This window comes from Periplaneta americana, chromosome 12 (assembly GCF_040183065.1).
Source record: "Periplaneta americana isolate PAMFEO1 chromosome 12, P.americana_PAMFEO1_priV1, whole genome shotgun sequence".
In the NCBI taxonomy this organism is placed as follows: Eukaryota; Metazoa; Arthropoda; class Insecta; order Blattodea; family Blattidae; genus Periplaneta; species Periplaneta americana.
Window position 1 is genome coordinate 171,424,296 of NC_091128.1, and position 17,672 is coordinate 171,441,967.

Here is a 17,672-nt window from a genome sequence, read left to right on the forward strand (position 1 = left end):
TTTCTCTTTTCTCTTCAGTGTCATTCTCCAAAATTTACAGTTAGGATAAAAATTAATTTTTGTATGTTTCTGCCATAGTCTTTACTAACTTTATTAAACTACATTATTCGTCTAGATTAAATTTTGGTATTTTAACACTAAATATTTCGCTTGTCTACGTATGTGACAGTATACCATTCTTGTGCTCAATTTTGTACATTCTCTTCTTTTACCCATCTTCCTCATTTTTTAAATATTTTAATCTATGGATAAGAGAAAAATTTATGCAAGAAGAAACCATACGAAAATCTCTTAATTGAACCTAATGTTTTACAACTGTCGTTTAAAACACAGCTCAAGTTTTGTCCTAAGTTATTTCATCAAATACAAATTTAAAAAAATAATAATAATAATTATGTAGGTATATTAGCGTATATAATTTTTTTTACTTGATTCTTTTAAAATATTCCTTCATGTAAATAATATATCATTATGTACCATTACACATTAATATCTTTAAACTTTATGTTTTTAGGCATAATAATATTAAACAGTGTATATAGTATTTGTGGACTTAGAAAAGGCGTTTGACAGAGTGGATTGGTATAAACTGATGGGAATTCTAAAGAAAATTGGCGTAGATTGGAAAGAGAGGAGGCTGTTCAGTAGGCCTAACCTTTATAATGAAACAACGAGTCAAAGTCAGGATAGGAGAAGAAATGTCAGAAGGAAGTGACATAGGGAGAGGAGTACGACAAGGATGCCCTGTTCAACATCTACTTGGAGGATTTAGTGATGAACTGTTTTCAGAACATGGGAGGAATGATAGTAGGAGGAAGAAGAATAAAGTGTAAGAGATTTTGTGATGATATGGGCGTTGTTAGCAGAAGAGGAGATGATACTAAGGGATATGCTAGAGGAGCTAAATGACAGCTGTGAGCAGTATGAAATGAAGATAAATGTCAACAAGACGAAGACCATGGTCATAGGAAGAAAAGTAAAGAAGGTAAACTTGCGAATTCTAAATCATGCAGTAGAGCAAGTGGACAGCTTCAAATACTTGGGGTGTACTATAAGCAGTAACATGAGCTGCTGCCAAGAAATCAAAAGGAGAATAGCAATGGCAAAGGAAGCTTTTAATAGAAAAAAGAGCATCTTTGGAGAAAGAACTAAGGAGACTAGTGAAGTGCTTTGTGTGGAGTGTAGCATTGTATGGGGCAGAAACATGGATATTACGACGAATTGAAGACAAGCAAAGCATTTGAAATGTGAATATGGAGAAGAATGGAACGTATGAAATGGACAGACAGAATAAATGATTTGTTGTGTGATTTTTCTAAGTTCCAGTACTGCTATAAAAAGCCATTCTCTTATTAATCCATTAATACATGATTTTGAATGTCCTGTATGAGGTCAATAAGGGACAAGCTCGCTCTTTGCCCCGCATTACGAGACAACTGGCGACCCTATCTCAGATCGTCTTCAGCGATGTATCAATAGAGAAACAAAACAATTGTGTAGTGACTTCACCCATTTTGTACATTCCGTAAATCATTTATGATTGAATAAAGATTTATTTACCAATAGATGCATAGCTGTTACAGATTCCTTTTTAGACGATTAATTGAAACCTGTATTTTCTATGACTTACAATGGCACACAAGCTTTTTTGCAATTTGCACAGATATAATTTTTCATTTGTGCATTTTTGCGACAATTATTTTCTAGTTTAAACCCTGGTCTCTACATCCCTATGTGATGTTATGGCATTACAATAAATCATTAACGTAGTTCTTAATTTGCTAAATTAATTAGGAATTTTAATGATGGGCATCGAAAGTATGTTTGTATGAGGATGATTCTGAAATTTATTTATTGATATATCGTCTTACAGTAACAATAAACAGCTTATAATTATCTTAGGATGGGAAGAGAGATAGATTAAAAGTGGAGGGGGGACATATCCACACGCGCTTTGGCCACCCATATGGGCCCATTGCGCCACGTCCAGAATTGATGAGAGGGAAATAGTCGATAAATTTTCCCTGGAGCTCTCTTTTTCAGGAAAAGTTCCGTTACACATCGTAAATTATTCAGTTTTATTTTCTTTCTGAAGAAAGTATTTTTAATACACTCATCAGCTGGGTTTGAACTCGCGAACCTCAGCTCCAGTAAGTGGCAAGCACTAGGGCATCGAAGGCAACTGGGATAGGAAGAATAACAGTTAAATATCTCCTTCATAGTATTTAATTTACAGAGTTGCTGATATCAATTTCAAAATTGTTAGGAATGTTTAGCTGATATGTAGTTTTTATTGATTTGAGTTGTTTCACAGCCTTTAACACTTCTCAGGAATTGGATCTTGATCGATGGTGTCCTGTCGGAACATCTCCACATCCGCCTGACTGTCAGCATGTATAAACTTTCCCTTCGGGTTTGGCTGAAAAAAAAATCAGATAAAGGGAAATTTTTATGCTGTTGTTTTAAACTGATTGAATGGCGAGTCTTTCAACTTTTGTAACAAGATCCTTTCATTTACAAATATCTCTCTGTTAAACAAGATGGTAATTAACCATAATATATCGTTGGCACACACATGCTGCTTTTGTACTCACAACGGGACATGTGGGGTTTTAGAGTTAACACTCATAGCTATGTTAACGATTTAGGCATAATATAGAAGTATTAAGGCAGAAGTATAACGAGGAACTGCAGGGGGCTTCTCTGTAGTATCATAATTGAATCACTAAATTCGAAAAGGGAATAAGTCACCTTCAGTTAGTTCTGAGAAAAACACAAATAAGTTCTGCACACAACGAAATATAAACAAATTGCATTGAAAATATTTCTATGAACCAATCATGACCACACAAGATATTTATGTAAAAAAATCGTATATTTCTCAATTTAACCTGCCCTATAGAAACAATTTTTGTGTGTGGACTTGTTCCCTTTTCATATCTAACGAAATATATTGTACAAATATTAAACAAAATGTATCCGACAATATGTTGCATAGGCCTTTTCTACAGGCAGATTGGGAATAACATTTTTCCTTGACAAGAGCTCAAATGTGTGAGAGATCAAACCATCAATGTTTTCATATGCCACAATTCTGCCAGGATATGAGCTCTCATACACACACATGAAATAATGTAAAATATTAAAATTTATCATTTTATGGGTGGGGATGGTTCGTCCAGTGGCGGCTCCTACATATTTCTTAAGAGGAGGAAAGAAGTTAACAGCACGAAATGACACCTTCTTGAATGAAACATGCTACAAATTAGCCTACATGCGTACATGTAAGACCAGTAGTGTTGGGGTTGGCCTTCCCTTCTGTATAGCAAAAATCTGTTCTTGTAAATTGAGTTTCTTAAATTGTCCAAAATATATTATGTTTTCACTTCCATTCATTGTTCAATAATTGCGCAAATTAACAATTACAAGGAAATTCACAACCTCGTAGCATTTTTCGAGCATCATACGTGTTGGAAGAGACTAGCTACTAATTCGTAACCGGAACCGTTTTACGGAAATGGAAATAGGAATGGGAAATAATCTGAGGAAAGCGAGAACACTTCACCCACCCACGTGGTCTGTGTTGCCACATGTAGGCTACATTTTACAAGTTCAGTATCACATGCTTTTGAAGAATGTCAGTTCTTGTAAAGTCATACTATCATCATTGTTCAAAGCTGCCGGTGGCTGATTAATTTTTTATGTTAAAAATGATGTAGTTTTGAGTACCTACTTTCAGTTTTAAATATATTTGTACAAAACTGACAACTTGGTTGTTGCTCTGTCTAGTAAACAATGATTAGAAGTAAATGTCAGGGGCCAACTACGTAGAACTACTTCCTCTTTGTTTTACATAAACCCGACTTTAACTTTCCAATATCCACGAAAGTTTCAAACCATGAACAGTAGCCTATATAAAGTGCAATGAATAATATTTTTTAATTTATAATTAAAAAAAAGTTTACATGGTGTCTTTCATAGTGTTGCGTTAAAACTGTTTTTGTTGTGTCTCCTCCTAGATGTGTTATAGTCCGGTTGAATGCAACATCGTTAGGTGGCAGCAGTAGCGAGATTGCTGCACGACCAGTCGGTTTCTATTTCCCGCCCATGACTGATTCAGAGGAGGATTTCCTCCCTCGCCGTTCATTTACTTGCTTTAAAACTCTGCTTCTTTCTCTGGCCGCTAGTGCGCTGTTGTCTATGTGTGTTAACTGCAGTAGAGGAGGAATGGAGTGCCTTTCCTCCACACAGACAATCTCGCATCTTTCTCACAGTTTTCTACAGCACATGAGCATGCGTCGTTTAAAACTCGATCAACCGAGTTTTTCTTATAGCTGTGAACTTAAAAATGATCGAATCTTCCTCGAATTTCAAGGCACATATTTTATTTCTTCAAATGAAGAAAATGTGAAGAGGATGTTCCTCCCTTCCCTCTCCCGAGAAACCGCCACTGGGTTCGTCCAATGGACTCTATTAAAAATGGATTCTTCTTAAAGTATCGTGGCTACCAAACTTTGTAGTTGGTAGTGAAGTTCGAATCCAAGTAAGTGACTAAAATTTCCCAGAGAACTAGATTCAGCTATGAGCTTAGTGTAATCTATTGGTACGTACACTCTGTCTTCCCTTCGCAGCTTGCGCTTTATGACACCGAAATCCCTATCGCAGGGTAAGAAAGAGTGCGCATGTACTGGATAATACTGAACTATTTTACGGAACCTTCCAGTGGCAGCTAATGCTACTAAGAAACGATCTACTGTGTGATTGCGATTTTGTTCTGGAGCACTGTCTGTAAATACATACAGATATTTCACATTAATAGGAATATTGCTTTGAATGTAGTCATTCAAGAGAGTGCAAACCTCATGGGGCCCTTTTCTGCCGAGACCCTCATGATACGAGTAGAATTGGGATTTTCCTGTTTTAAGATTTTTTTTATACCAAACACAAAACACCAGAGTTGTCTAAAGTAAAATATCCCTAGGACCGGAATGTGAGGCAACACTTTCTTCGTTTTGCAGGACTTAAAGAAGTACTATTTTCATCGTTTGACGCCATTTTACTCATGATACATATTTTTCCTCTAGATGGCAGGAACAACAAACTTGAATTCCTTATGAGAAGGGAACAAGTCGTGGACTAAGCCCCTTTTCAAAGTAAACATGAAAACTAAAGTGTTGAAATCTAGACTAAGGAGATGCGGGACCTGTTTCCTTTTCATGCAGAATGAAAGAGCATGCCTAGATTAGTATGACTACAGTCTTAACTCATTTTTGCCAAAACTGTGACTTATTCCCTCTTCATATTTAGTGATTCAATTATATGAAATGGATATCGTCTTCTCATCTTGAGCAAGTATTAATAACTGCATAGACTTACATAATGTTATTTTAGTAGTATTTCCGTGATTAATTAGTGGGGGAAAAGCATGGGAAGATCGTCAGATAATCCGATGATCGGTTAATTGAGAGACAAATAATCGACGTTCTATTGTATACTCTTCATACTGTGTAAATGTGTATGTACGTACCTTTGGATGCATCAGCACGAGAGGCAATTCTGCCGTCAGCTCTCCTCCAAGAGCACCCAGATATAGTTTCACTTTGACTGCGTAAGACACGATGATTCCAAAAGCATCACGCTGATCAGGAGAAGCAAGTCTGACATGAAAAAATTGTGACATATTAGTAAGCAATTAGTTGAACTTAAGGAGACTTCCACTAAAATGACAACTTTTTTCCTAATTACTTTTTTTTCAACCAAATTTTGAACTCCTAAATGTTTTTGGTTTTTGACTTTTTATTATTTATTTATTTTTTTTTTTTAAGAAATATTTTCATACCCAAGTTTTAGTAGATCTCAATTTTTAAGCTTCCATTCTTTTTTGGTTACATTCGCAAGACATTTCTATGCATTCATTTTATAAAATATTTAATTTATTCACTTTGAACATTTTTTTTAAATTTGTTGTTGTTGTTTTCTAATGCCAGGCATTTGACAATAAAGTCATTTGACCTCTTGCACTCCAATATTTTTCAAAGATATTATCACGGCCAGCCACTGAAGCACAGATTTTGAGGAGTTCCGAATCCATTTCTTGTGAAAATGGCAAGTTGTAGCCGATTTAAGTGAACACCATATTTTAACGTTTTGGTGGCTACTTCATTCACACACAACCCCCAGAATACCTGGAGGACCACACCTGCTGTTGGTCGACGGGTCCATTGGACCTAGCTGGGAGATCTTGTTGATCACCAGCTTTCCCTCCTTAAGCCACTGGAGGACGATTTTAGTGCCATAGCAGGTCAGCACTAGGAACAGAAAAGTAGAAAGAGGAGGAAGGAAAGTGAAATGAATCCCTAGGCCTCGAATTTTTTGAAATTTTGAATATGTTATTTTTTCTATAATTAGGTACTTTCGTCGAATAAGGTTGGATGTAACACTTGGTTAACATGTTACATCCACTCTTTTCCCACAGAGGTACTCAATTCATGGAGGGGGGGGGGGATTAATAAAATAAACTAGCAGTATTTCTTACAAAATAAATATATAGAAACATGCAGCTACCTCATAAATACTTGCAGTAAAAATTTCATTCAGATTGATTAATATTTGGCATAAAAAAATTTGGTGTTCAATCAAGAAAAAGTAAAATGAATATCTATGTAACACATACCTATTAAAATTGTCCTCCGCTACATTCATCTAGTAACTTCAGTGAGCCAAATTTTGAACATAAAGTTACTAGATTTGTAATTATAAATTTGTAAAAAAGAATTCTTAAATGCCACATCACCTTACAGCCTTAATTTAAAAACATTTTTAAACATATCGTCTTCCATTCTCAAAATCTGTGCTTCAGTGGCTGGCCATGATAATATCTTTGAAAAATATTGGAGTGCAAAGAGGTCAAATGACTTTATTGTCAAATGCCTGGCATTAGAAAACAACAACATATCGTCTGAATCAGAATTGAATTAAATCCATTTGGGGTGTCGAAATATACATTCTAAAGACGTGAAATAGCCAATAAAATTTCTTTGGAAAATATTCAAGATTTTCAGTGGGGTCTCCCCTTAATATTGAACACCAAGTGCAAGATAGTAAATGGTTTAGATCCTCACAGTGTTGATGATGCGAGGTTGGTATCCTGACGTTTCAATTGACCATCTAGTGCAATTCCACGCCTGTCTTTGTTGGACATCAGAGTAGGGGTCAGGTACATGATCTTCTGCAAAGATGAGCCTGGCTGGATGGGGCAGCCTTCCCTATGAGGCACATAAGCAGACAAAGTGTTACACTAAATTCTTCTATTACTACAGTTTGGTTCTCAGTTCTTTGCACGTGTCGAGAGTTCCTCTAGTAACTCAATGCTAGGCTAGAACCTTATCATTCCGCAAACACATGCTGATCATTGATGTTGACTGGAATGATACAGTCACACCTCAATAAAACGACTTTCTGGGGATTTAATAACTGATATTACTATAAGAGCGTCGACCTGGTTGGCGAGTTGGTATAGCGCTGGCCTTCTATGCCCAAGGTTGCGGGTTCGATCCCGGGCCAGGTCGAACTGACAGGCTCATGTCAGTACATTTACTGGCATGTAAAAGAACTCCTGTGGGACAAAATTCCGGCACATCTGGCGACGCTGATGTAACCTCTGCAGTTGCAAGCGTCGTTAAATAAAACATAACACTATAAGAGCTTTATCGGTACTGTCTTTCAAAGCTAAATTAATGGAGAAGAATACAATGCGTGCAGTTCTGCGTTATGTAACTTTTTCCATTCTCCTGTAACTTCATTCCTCTTAGCCCCAAATATTTTCCTCAGCACCTTATTCTCAAATACTTTAACCTCTATTCCTCTCTCAAAGCGAGAGTTCAAGTTCCACAACCTTACAGAACAACTGGTACTATAACTGTTTTATAAATTCTAACTTTCAGCTTTTTTTGAAAGCAGACTAGATGACAAAAATTTCTCAACCGAAAAATAGCAGATATTTCCCATATTTATTCTGCGTTTATTTTCCTCTTGAGTGTCATTTATATTTGTTACTGTTGCTCCAAGATATTTGAATATTTTCCCCTTCAAAGGATAAATTTCCAATTTTTATATTTCGATTTCGTACTGTGTTCTGGTCACGAGACATAATCATATACTTTGTATGTATAAAAAGTTAATACAAGCTTGGCATTATTCACAGATGGATAAATAGCAATAACAATGTTAACGGGACATTCTCACGTCCTTATATACAGTATACCAGTTAATTGTTTGTAGCTCAAGAAACAGTTCTTTACTTGTCCTCTTAATATTGCATTCTGTTTTAATATATTGTGATTATTAGAGGATTGACTGTTATTCATAGCTTATTAATTCATTCTGCTCATTAAACACACTTAAATTTTACAGCAAATTGTACTGGTACTAACTTTTATTCAATTGCCCTAATTTCTGTATACAGTAAAACCTCAGTAAGACGTGCCCACTTATTACACTATCCCGTGTAATACGCTTTTTTTGTCCAGTCCCTGCACATTTCATATATAACGCCTTTATAAAATACCCCGTTTGTTGAGCTCAAGTCCTGCATAATACGCTGATTTTGAGAAATATTTTCGAAGTAATTTTCAGAAATGTACTGTAACAGCAATGAAACATCTTGGTCACTGAACTCTCTGGTGCCGTTAACCTGAAAAGTATTGGTATTCGACCCTTTACCTGCACATTTAAACCTTCATACTTCATACCTCAGTATACCCCACCCTCTTGTTACGCTCACTTATTCGACTCCTTGCCTGCGTGGTTAAAGCCTACATACAGTTACAATACCTCACCCTCTTGGTAACCCTCTCTCTCAAACAACATTCCTCACTCAGCCGTAAGAAAATTCTGGAAATTTTTGCTGGGCAGTTTGTTGTCCTTTTGTGTATTGAAGTGTCTGTGAATGAGTGTTAAACGAAAAGCCCTTTCTGTGTCGGAAAAATTGGAAATCTTACGAAAGTACGACGAGAACAGTACTCTTACTCAGAAACAACTCTCTGATTCATTAGGAATCCCATCATCGACATTAAGAACGATAATAAAAAATAGCGACTCAATCACTACAGCTGCAACGTCGGGAGGATGTAATCGCAGAAACTAAAGTGTGGTAAACATGAGGACTTGGAGTACACGCACAAGGCAAACAACTATAAATGGCTTCTTTTTTTTTTTTTTTTTTTTCGAAGAATTAAGTACCGGTACAGCAGGGGCGTATTTTGCGGGCTACCGCCAGTAGCCCAAGGAAATTACAAAAGAAAAAGTTTATAATATAACATAATGTAATAATTTTGTGTTATTAGTTTTACCATAGTAATTAAAATTAAAGTAATTGATAGATATATTTTGTGTAATAATAGGGTCAGCGGTAGCCCAAACCCTTTAACCAGTATACGCCACTGCGGTACAGTACATATTGTAAATGTCTTTGACATACAGTACAGTAATTACATAATGGAGAAATATTATATTACCTTTCATGAATCATGTATTTCAATAAAGAAAAATGCCAATATATACTGTATTTAAGTCAAAATTAGTATACCGGCCTAATACGCAGTCCCGATTAATACACGTTTTACACCCAGTTTCTTGAACAGCGTCTTATCGGGGTTTTACTGTATATGTTACTGCAAGCATAGGAATTTCCTCAAATCTCCTGTTCTTTTTTAAATTCTGTTTTGATATATACTCACTGTGTCTCCATGCTAGCAATAGATGTTCGATACTGGCCATTTTGGAACAGCACCACATCCACACCCTGCTGCACCATTGACTTAATCTTCTTCACCATTTTGTTGCTGTTATTCCGGATGCATATGTTAACTGCAATCTTTTCACCATGGTGGTACAACTGTCACAAAGAAGTTCAAGTTACAGCCAGAAAAATGCAACACTCCAACAGATTCCTAATGACAGTAATATGATTAGTCTCCAAATAAAACCTCTTTTAAAGTTACATACTGTAAGTCATGTCAATACGGAAATTGCGTTTCAACCAATCATGGCTGCTTATCGTACAATTTTTATCTCCTCCTTAGCATTTGTTTTTATCATCCTAGCATTTGTTTCTTTGTTTGCCAACATTGTACTGTCAATAATTATACCTTTTAAAATGATTCATGTTTATTTCTTCTTCATCATCCTTGATTAAAATTTTTCTAACATTTATCTTGTTCATATTATTTAGGTTATGTTATAGCTTCGCCTATATGAGATTATAGGTAGTCACGTATCAGAGATTGTTTAGTATATTGATAATTGAAGTGAAATGCAACTGTTTTAATAAAGTGAAACTGAATCTTGACTAGTAATTGAGGGGTTGGGTGCAAGAAAGGCACTTCTCTCAAATGCAAGTTTTGAGAAAATTGATGCTGAAAATTCAAACCGTAATAATGTTATCTATGCACGCCTTTACATTTTGGGTACTCCTGGCCTCTATGATCACAGTATTGAACTTCAACTTGGTGATCATATGCATAACAGATCAGAGAACACAATAAAGCGTTTTACTCAAAAAGGGCACATCCTCTAAAATGCCCTTCTTGCACCCAGCCCCTCAATTGTCCATAGAGTTCAATGAAGATTTTGTAGTTGGCACAACTGATAACAAGAAAACAGCTAATCATATAACACTACTGCCATCTAGCAGAATATTTGCAATGATGAGATGGTACAATAATACATTTTCAAGACAGTTTAGTGTTTCTTTAAGTCAATCAATATTTTATTGTACCAGTATTAGAGTACTTTATTTCTTCTAATCTTTATATACTTTCTTTTAATCGTGTAATAGTCAACTAAATCTCACTCGAGTTTTGATTTTCTCTAGATAATTCAAAAATCTCTAGCTAGATTATTGTAGATAAATGATACTGAAATTATTATGTCCAGGATTTTCTCGATATATTATTAATTCTGGTTTTATTCCCTTTTGTGACTGTCTGTGCCCTAGAAAATCTTAATACCAGTAGGCCTACTCACTTCAGAAGCAGATTTTTGGATAAAGTTCTGTATCCTGGAACTTAATATTTCCAACATTTTGGAATTACATACTGGTTCCACCATCAGGGTAAAAGGGTACTCACTTGTTTATCCAGAGTCACTTCCAGTTCCAATTCTCCAGGACTCAGCATGAAGTCCTTGCGCACCACAGTACATGGCTGGCGACCTTGTTTGGATGGTGCATACTGAATTTTGCGGATGCCAAGTGTCACTGTACTCCTGCAAATATAAATTGAGTCAGCTGATGACTGTCATACTGTTCTGAGTCTGTGAGTCATTTTTGATCTTAGATAGTATTGAACAAAACCGCGAATAATGGGAATGAAGGGACAAAAGTATGAAATGTACACCATCTTTAGCGGGGTTCTCCATTACTGCAACTTTCCTTGTCATCCCTGTCTGTTCCTGTTAGAACCCATGTTGCTAATAACCATGTTTTCTGTTACATCTGGAACAAATCTGTTCCTGTCTGAACTATCATGCTAATAAGTAAGTGACAGATTCATATGCACTAAAAATGGCAAAATAAACATGCACGTTGCACTTAAAAACCAGGATATATTATGCACTAAAAATAACAAAATATGTACTGTTAAAATTGAAGAAAAAAATTGATTTTATGCAGTTGCTATTATTGGTGATTTTCCTGTTATACCTAAGAATATTGAGACATGACTTCATTTATTTCTGCTGGAGTTTCATATTTTTCTAAATTGTTAGGCAACACGCTTTTTATATTGTCTACACACAAGAATCTTTTTAAATGATAAGAAACTCCTTTCAACATCAGAGGGCTTTGTTCATTGCCGCGGAATTGCCCACAATGATCCGCTGATAACAATGCACTGTCTGTATGTTGTCATATTGCAATAAATAAAATATAACTGTAACGTGTTTCAATGTTTGCGTTTCTTCTGTATTCCATTTTTGCTGATTTTCCGTCTTAATCTTGGTTTAAACACAGAATGCTTAAAAACAACAAAATATGCTTTTATATGCGCTTAAAGTTGAAATATGCATTAATGTCTTCAGCATGCATAAAGTATATTGAAATGATAGCCGTCCAAATCTTGGATTTAAAATATTTGCATTCTAATCAATTCAAATGAACAAAACAGAAAATGTAAATTAATGTTAAAAAAATACATAATGAAATTTAAAAAAAAAAAATTATATTCTGCGACACGATGTGGTAGCTATCAAAACGATAAAAATTTATTGAAAATAAATTATATACATTGAATATTATAAAGATAAGAGAGATGGTGATTGATGATGTTCAATGAAGATTTTAAAATGGTTGATGCAATTGTCTGAAGAGTCTTTTCAGGAACCTTTAATTTTCTGAGGATCTCTAATATAAATAAAATAATTAATTGATGAACTAATGGACTTACTCATGTTAAATATGTAATATTTGTCCGGCTTACAGCTGTTTCAGTGCTTCACGCACCATCATCAGAGCCTACTAGATCGCGGCGTCATTTCGAACTTCTCTGCCTGTTAGGAGGGTGTGTTTTATTGTGGAAGTGTGGAATCGAATAGTGTGTGTGTACTGAAATTGATCTGTGTGTTGAGGATTTGATCGGGGTATGTTTTAGTGTGTTTGTATATTTCGTATTGTTCTAGTGTGTTGATCCCGATCAAATCCTCAACACACAGATCAATTTCAGTACACACACACTTTTCGACTCCACACTTCAACACCTTCCAACAATAAAACACACCCTCCTAACAGGCAGAGAAGTTCGAAATGACGCCGCGATCTAGTAGGCTCTGATGATGGTGCGTGAAGCACTGAAACAGCTGTAAGCCGGACAAATATTACATATTTAACACGAGTAAGTCCACTAGTTCATCAATTAATTATATTCAAGTGTTAAGAGTGGCGTACGCAAGATTCAAAATGGATAAATAAAATAAATAAAAATCTTGACATTTAGTTGCAAATAACTTGAAATATATTTATATAATGGTAGCATATCGTCGCCTGAATGCAAGAACTAGGTAACTTGATTTTTCATATTTTGTGACATTGCCTATTTACTTATTTATTGCACTAGGGAATATGTCTCGTTTTTATTTTACCTATTTGTTATATTGGAAAATAGATGTCGTTGGTATCGTTCGATCAGTTATCTAGATCCTGGATTACATTTTGTGCGATTTTTGCTATGCTATAAAAGAGGTAACTAAAAAACGCAAATTTCGAGTTACCTAGTTCTTGCATTCAGGCGACGATATGATTTTAAATTAAGGAATAAAACATGCTAAAATCCGTCCCCTACTAATAAATAATAACCATGTTTTATCTTATATCCAGAATAACTTCGTTTTTCTTAGAATTTACGTTACTAACAACCATGTTTTCTAACAGATCTGGAACAACTCTGTTCCTTCCCCAATATTTATTTTCTATCATGTTACTGTGTCTGCAAATCCACTGCAACCGAAGGCATCATTGGGAGAAGAGCAAGGTAGGGCAATTGGCTACCTCCCCCCCTCCTCCCCGAATTTAAGATAAAAAAAGAATGGTAATACTACTACAAAATGTGAGAACTGTACTTTTAATATTGAACTATTCAACTTTTAGAAAATTTTAAGAAATAAAAGACGAGATTTATTGGGCTAATTCAGGATAGTGTTTGTGGCAATGACATAACATCCAGCAATGCCTTGTCCCGTTAGGAATGCACCAAAAAATCTGGAGTTTTAATCCACAGCTTAATTAAATATCAATATTGCAAAATTCGGAACTGCATAGAACTTATTTGAACTGTTGCTAGTACTCACCTTTTGTGGGTGCGATCCACTTCACTCTCCCCAGCAAAAATTTTTATGAAATACTGAACACCACAAGGTTCGCCTTGATCTTCTGGCGCAGGTTGCAGAGTTACAGAAGCTGGAGCGTTAGGTGGAAGATTAAATGTAAATGGGAATGCATTGGGGCCCAGTTTCTTCAACAGTCGCTCCTGTAATACAGTAATTCATCACTACCTAACTTCTAGGAAGATTCTGAGATACAGATTGATATAACTAACTTACTATTATGACAAGTGTTGTATTGCATGTTTCCACGTAGGCCTATTCACATTTTTTTATGTTCTAGTGATATTTAACTTATTTTATATTTTTGTTTTCATATTTTCCGATAATGGTATATCTATAATGTGATAACTTGAGCTATGTATAATCATAATTTTCCTTACTGTGTGTACCTAAAAATATTGTACTGTATTCATTGTATGCTTTGTACTTCACTATTTTATTACTACTATTATTATTATTATTATTATTATTATTATTATTATTATTATTATTACTATTCTTATTTTTTATCATTATTATTATTATTATTATTATTATTATTATTATTATTATTATTATTATCATCATCATCAATAATTGTCTTATTTTTTTATACTTTGTATGTCTAATTTATTTTGACCTGCTGTTCACATTTTATTATGCTTTTTCCTTTCTTTCTGTATGTTATATATTATGTCTGATTTGTACTTACATGTTGTTTACATTTTATTATTATTATCTTATTCAGTTTTGTGTGTAAAATTGTAGTGTACTTTGTAAATTTGTAGTGTTTTTTGTAACGCAGTTTTACTCCTGGTTGAGTGTTAGAGAAGGCCATATGGCCTTAACTCTGCCAGGTTAAATAAATCATTATTATTATTATTATTATTATTATTATTATTATTATTATTATTATTATTATACTGTGTGAAATAGAAATATTGTTCTAAGAATCTTGTACAATTTTATATTATGCTAAGAGCTACCTATCAGTAAATTGCAATAATAGTGCATATACTTAATCAACCGCGAAAATTTTCTTACGCATTTTTCACAATAATTGTTACAAATCACGTTATTCTTGTAAACTATTTAAGACTGTAAATTAGGATGCTGAATTGAACTGTAAAGAATCAAGTTGCTAGAAGTTGTGTGATCTGTAACAATTATTGTTGTGATAAGTGTGTAAGAATAATGTAATTTTAAAGTCACAAATTGTGGGGGGGTGGGGGAAATTGTGTACAAAGCAACTAAGGAATTAACAACACGTTTTTAGCTTCAGAATACTAGCTAATTAAAGAAAGTAGACTTCTGAATAGTTCATTTTCTATTTGTAATATTCTTTTACCCTTAAAACTAAAGAAAAAAATATTTTTAACAACTTCAAATTAGTGTAACTGTAAAAATTTTGACAATAGGACACGTTATGTGACAGTTTTTGCTCTGAATATCCAGAAATAAGTTCCGTAAGTGGCAGTAACTCCTCGTTAATCACCCTGTATATGTATGTGTATCTATATATATATATATATATATATATATATATATATATATATATATATGTGTGTGTGTGTGAGTGTGTGTGTATGGCAAGCTAATCTATGGCGAATTCTCGGCCTCATCTCGCCAAATATCATCTCGCTATCACCAATCTCATCGACGCTAAATAACCTAGTAGTTGATACAGCGTCGTTAAATAACCAACTAAAATTTTATATGTGTGCGTGCGCGTGCGCGTGCGTGTGCGCGCGCGCGCGTATATATTCACATCTTTAAATAAATGAATAAATAGTAAATGGTTGTAAAATAATATTATTTAATAGAGAAGAAAAATTTGGAAAGGTTAAAGTAGATTTGTGACCACAAACTTAGTGCGCAGTTACCTGTAATTTGCTAAGATTCTGTTCCTTCTTCTCGGGGAGAGGATAGAGCTGCTCAGACGCCAGAAACAAGTCTTTCTGGAAGTTAAGTCCCATGACTTCATCCTCCTCCCTTCCATAGCGAAAACTGCACACCACTTGTCCAAATATTTTACGGTCATCTATGTAGTCAGGATCAAGAAGGACCACTCCATCTGCAAGAGATTGAGCAGTTTAAGCAATAGCAGTAGCTAATCAGATATGCCACATTGATTGCAACGTTGTGTAATGCTCACCAATAGGCTCAATGCCAGTAATATGGTCGACAAAGTCTCGCTTTCCCAAGTACAGAGTGATCTTGCCATTTGGGGAGCACTTCTTGAAGACTTTGAAGTTGTAAACCATACTGGCAGCTGACAAGGACTGGTGCTGATGCTAATTTATCCTAAGCTATATATTGCTGCTGTTGAAGGGTTTCCTAAGTCTTTTAACTAACTGGATCAGTTAATCCAATAAGTATAAGGACGTCAAAAGTTCAGGTATGTCGTAGTAGCTTTGACATTCACGACTTTTCGTTCTTTCAGTTATTTCTGTTACTTAGCCTCGCATCTCTTGCACAACTTGCGCAAGACACCTCACAAACAGAGCATGCGAATTCAATGTAGGCCTACCACTCAATAGCGAACATAACAAATGTATAGCACAAATATATTTTTTATACAATCATAAACTGAAATTATTAAATGTAAGATATTTAGCAACCCCTTTGCTGCAAACCATTATGAATTTTATCTGTGACTGGTATAAAAACGTTTCAGACCAAATAATGAAAAGCTGTTCTATGCAACTTTAATTATAACAATGTTTTAGAATAATAACAATATATAACATGAAATTATAAATTAACTGATTATAATCCTAATATAATAATGCACAATAATTTGAATGTTATCCAGATCTGCATTGGTTTGGCAACGTGCCCTGCACCTGTTTCTTTCTGAACACCTCCAGTAGATTTTCCTAGCATCCCTACTTCTAGAATCAAATTGATAAATAAATCCATCGTTGACTAATAACTGTTTCCATTTTTGAGAATAAATGAGCTGGGATATATTTACTGCAATTTTGTTTAAAGTTTACTGGAATTTGCTATTGCTTAATAACCAAAGCAGCATTATTACTGTTATAATATATAATTGAAAGTTAACTTTTTTTTTTGTTATGTGGACATTTTCTCACATTGGATATTTTACTATGAGCATTTTGTACTGTGGACTTTGTAGTGCATGGACATTTTCCTTTTGGACATTCTGTTGTGAACATTTTCAAAATTGTCCTTTGGACATTTTAACCTGGAAGCGTATTTTTATATAATGTAACTTTAGTAACTTAAGGCCAACTCGACTCACAACACACGCATTGCTGGACGTAACCCCTTTGTGAGTCAAGGTCTATTGGTACATAAATAATTTTATAATTGAAGACACTAACATCCCAAGTTCATTTAAGTAAATTGTTCAAGGAAGCAGGAAAACTGCATAGGTTTGCAATATAAGAGTACAGGTATCGAAATAAATATCTGTATGATTAAAAACACAGGCTTAGAGTCAGAATTGGGATATTCTTTTTTACAGAATGGTAGCTTATGTAAAACACAACGTATGTCAGATAAAAAGTCAAATTCGGTAAACGTGAACTTGGATGTTTGTCAATTCAGGTCTTTACTAGTTCCCCATTTAAGTCTATAAACACTATGGCCTTTAAAGGCCCAAAATATTCCAAATTGCTTTACTTTTTTCTTACTTTGTCTGTGCATTTTCCACGAAAAATTGTCTGCAAAGAGGAAATTGTGAAGCAAGGAGTTCACTGCTAATTTTGCCTGAGTCGTAATTTTACGTGTCATAAATCCATGCTATGGGACTCTGGGATTACGTCTCTCACTATGAGAGCCACACAGAA

The 17,672-nt window shown here is 34.7% G+C and overlaps 1 protein-coding gene across 1 annotated transcript; it reads right to left on the reverse strand.

The window, feature by feature from the left end:
* Positions 1–1,833: 1,833 nt before the first annotated feature.
* Positions 1,834–17,311, reverse strand: Arr1 (arrestin 1). Its single transcript, XM_069842537.1, has 8 exons — positions 16,010–17,311; positions 15,738–15,928; positions 13,840–14,018; positions 11,130–11,265; positions 9,738–9,895; positions 7,122–7,265; positions 5,528–5,657; positions 1,834–2,419 (listed from the first exon to the last, which is right to left on the reverse strand). Exons 1-8 carry the CDS (start codon positions 16,116–16,118, stop codon positions 2,318–2,320), a joined length of 1,149 nt encoding a protein of 382 aa, XP_069698638.1. The 5' UTR covers positions 16,119–17,311; the 3' UTR covers positions 1,834–2,317.
* Positions 17,312–17,672: the final 361 nt, after the last annotated feature.

Coding starts and splice junctions, on each gene's coding strand:
- Arr1 (XM_069842537.1), bottom strand. CDS start 16,118: ATGGTTTACAACTTCAAAGTCTTCAAGAAGTGCTCCCCAAATGGCAAG. Junction 7,266..9,737: donor ATTGCTAGCATGGAGACACA/GTGAGTATATAT, acceptor TGTGCCTCATAG/GGAAGGCTGCCCCATCCAGC. Junction 2,420..5,527: donor TCGTGCTGATGCATCCAAAG/GTACGTACATAC, acceptor TTTTTTTTTCAG/CCAAACCCGAAGGGAAAGTT.